Genomic DNA, 2266 nt, shown 5'->3' with positions numbered 1-2266 from the left:
CCTTTTTCCCCGCTTTACGAAACTGTTTTCCGTCGTACTGAATTTTTTCTCGCCGCTAACAAGCCCTGCCGTTGAGAGTTTCCAAATTTGTTTATGTAAACTTTTTTAAATCACCGATTCATTTTTTCGGAAAGTTAAAAGAATAATTCTGTAATTACGCGAGTGAAAAGTTCTTCTACATCTCTTTGTTTCAATGCCTGAGTACGTTTTTTATTAATAATGTAGAGTAACAAAATCTACGAGTCCACTCTTTAACAAATTGAGAGATTGAGCTAAAATTTAACGAAATTACAATTTTCAATAATTATTAACTCTAAAAGATGATCTTTAGCCTGTGAATTTAATACACATACATGTCACACAGTTTATACCAGTGCTTACTGGAAATCGAATTAAATTGCGATTGCACAATGTGTGTATGTTTGAATGCCATTATCTTTGTCAGCGTCGATAAGAAAAGAGGAATTTGATCTAACCCTAGCAGATAAAAAGAAACGATAGATTTTGAGTTGTTTAACAAACAACTCAGTTTTTGCCAAAACAGAATTTAATAAGTTTCCTTTAAGTTTTCTAATTTAAAATTTCTTCAGTTATTTCTTTCGTAATACTGTTCTTACTTCAAAGTATGTAAGAAAATAATTTACGCTAGTTTTGATTTTGAATACGATTCAAAATCAAAACATCCAATAATAATAAACTTAGTCTTCAAAATATTTTACATCGCTTTGTATTAATTTTTTAAATATTATTACTTGATTAAATAACAATTCGACGAACGCATTTTGAGAGTGGCTATGTATTTTTATGTAATATTCCACATAAAGTATATCGTGAAAATGAATGGTGCGTATTTAAGACAAAGACTCAATTAAAGACTAATTAAGGACGTCCATTCGACGGACGACTGATTTCGATTGTAATCGTACACGTGGATCTTCAGAATCGAGCCGGTATTGTCCTCGCGATAGATCGTAAATGAAACCAGCAAGAAATATCTGTAAATGGAGGGAAGTGTGTCAGGATTTGGCGGGCCTACGTGGGGTGCGGACAGTACGAGTCCTCAGCCGACGGAAAGATCGAGATCGAGAGAGAGATCCGCGCAGCCTCCCTCCGATGCTAGCAGCGCGATCCTCGACGATCGTAGACTGCAGGCTAATTCGATACGAGGTAGAGCCATTAAAGAAATGAACTAGGTGATATATTTACAATTGGATTGTAAATATATTAAAACTTCTTAAAATAATGTCGATTACTTCCAACTCGATTCACAATTAATACAATGGATACAATACTTTAAAGAAGAATAAAGAATAAAATGATTATATGCGCGGCTTAAAATTAATATATTTATTGCGATTATACATTGATTTGAATTTTAGAACTACGTATATAATTTAAGGAACACTATTACATTACTTATAAGTTTACTTTTTATTTTATAAGTACACACACACACAGAAAGAATGCATTTTATAATATATTCTTGATGAATAAATCATAATATATCGTTACATACATTCATTTTTTTAGTAATTTAATGGAAATCTTCGAAGCGAAGAAATTTGAAATGAATTATAATAAAGATGGCAGAAGAATGAAAATCCGTTAGTACTTTGCTGGATGTATATGAATGAATCTTGAAGTTTGATGAAGTATTATCTATACTATGAAATAAAAAAAGTTATGAAGCAAGGAAAAATTTTGCAAGACATTTTGATTTGAGCTCATAATTGAGTTGCTCGTTTCTTTTATGGTTACAGCTCAGATCGAGATAATCCCATGCAAGGTATGCGGGGACAAGAGCAGCGGCGTACATTACGGTGTGATCACCTGCGAGGGCTGCAAGGGCTTCTTCAGGCGGTCGCAGTCGTCGGTCGTCAACTATCAATGTCCGCGGAACAAGAATTGTGTGGTCGACCGTGTAAACAGAAACCGGTGCCAGTACTGTCGGTTGCAAAAGTGCCTACGCCTCGGCATGTCAAGAGATGGTGAGTACTTTCAACTGCTCCAACCTTTTGTCACCTTCTTTCAGAGAGACGAATCGTTCTTGTCACTCGGTGGGATTCTCGAAATGGAAAGATGTAAAGCTTTATATCTTCTCCTCGCACATTATTCTCGTGTTAGAAAAGTATACGATTCACATTTATGTCATTTTCAAATTTTATATAGGAAGAACTACTTTTGCACCATAAGTGCCATGACTTGATTAGACACATATATGACAAGATTATGAATCTCTTCGTTTATAAAAGAATTTATATATATA

At 34.2% G+C, this 2266-nt stretch overlaps 1 protein-coding gene across 8 annotated transcripts in view; it reads left to right on the top strand.

The window, feature by feature from the left end:
* Window positions 1–2266, top strand: part of LOC108752142 (probable nuclear hormone receptor HR3) — a 107214-nt gene that overhangs the window by 81527 nt on the left and 23421 nt on the right. For 5 of the 8 annotated variants that reach the window (XM_018492790.1, XM_018492791.1, XM_018492785.1 and 2 more), the window contains one exon: window positions 1761–1988. In XM_018492790.1, coding sequence (XP_018348292.1) covers window positions 1761–1988 — 228 coding nt within the window. Of the gene's footprint in view, window positions 1–184; window positions 202–778; window positions 1168–1760; window positions 1989–2266 lie in introns of those variants that run through there. The other 3 variants (XM_018492788.1, XM_018492786.1, XM_018492787.1) reach the window with 2 other exon arrangements.

The sequence above is a fragment of the Trachymyrmex septentrionalis genome, unplaced genomic scaffold (assembly GCF_001594115.1).
Source record: "Trachymyrmex septentrionalis isolate Tsep2-gDNA-1 unplaced genomic scaffold, Tsep1.0 scaffold56, whole genome shotgun sequence".
Lineage (NCBI taxonomy): Eukaryota > Metazoa > Arthropoda > Insecta > Hymenoptera > Formicidae > Trachymyrmex > Trachymyrmex septentrionalis.
The sequence above is the reverse complement of the archived record's forward strand: the minus strand, read 5'-3'. Positions and strand labels throughout refer to the sequence as shown.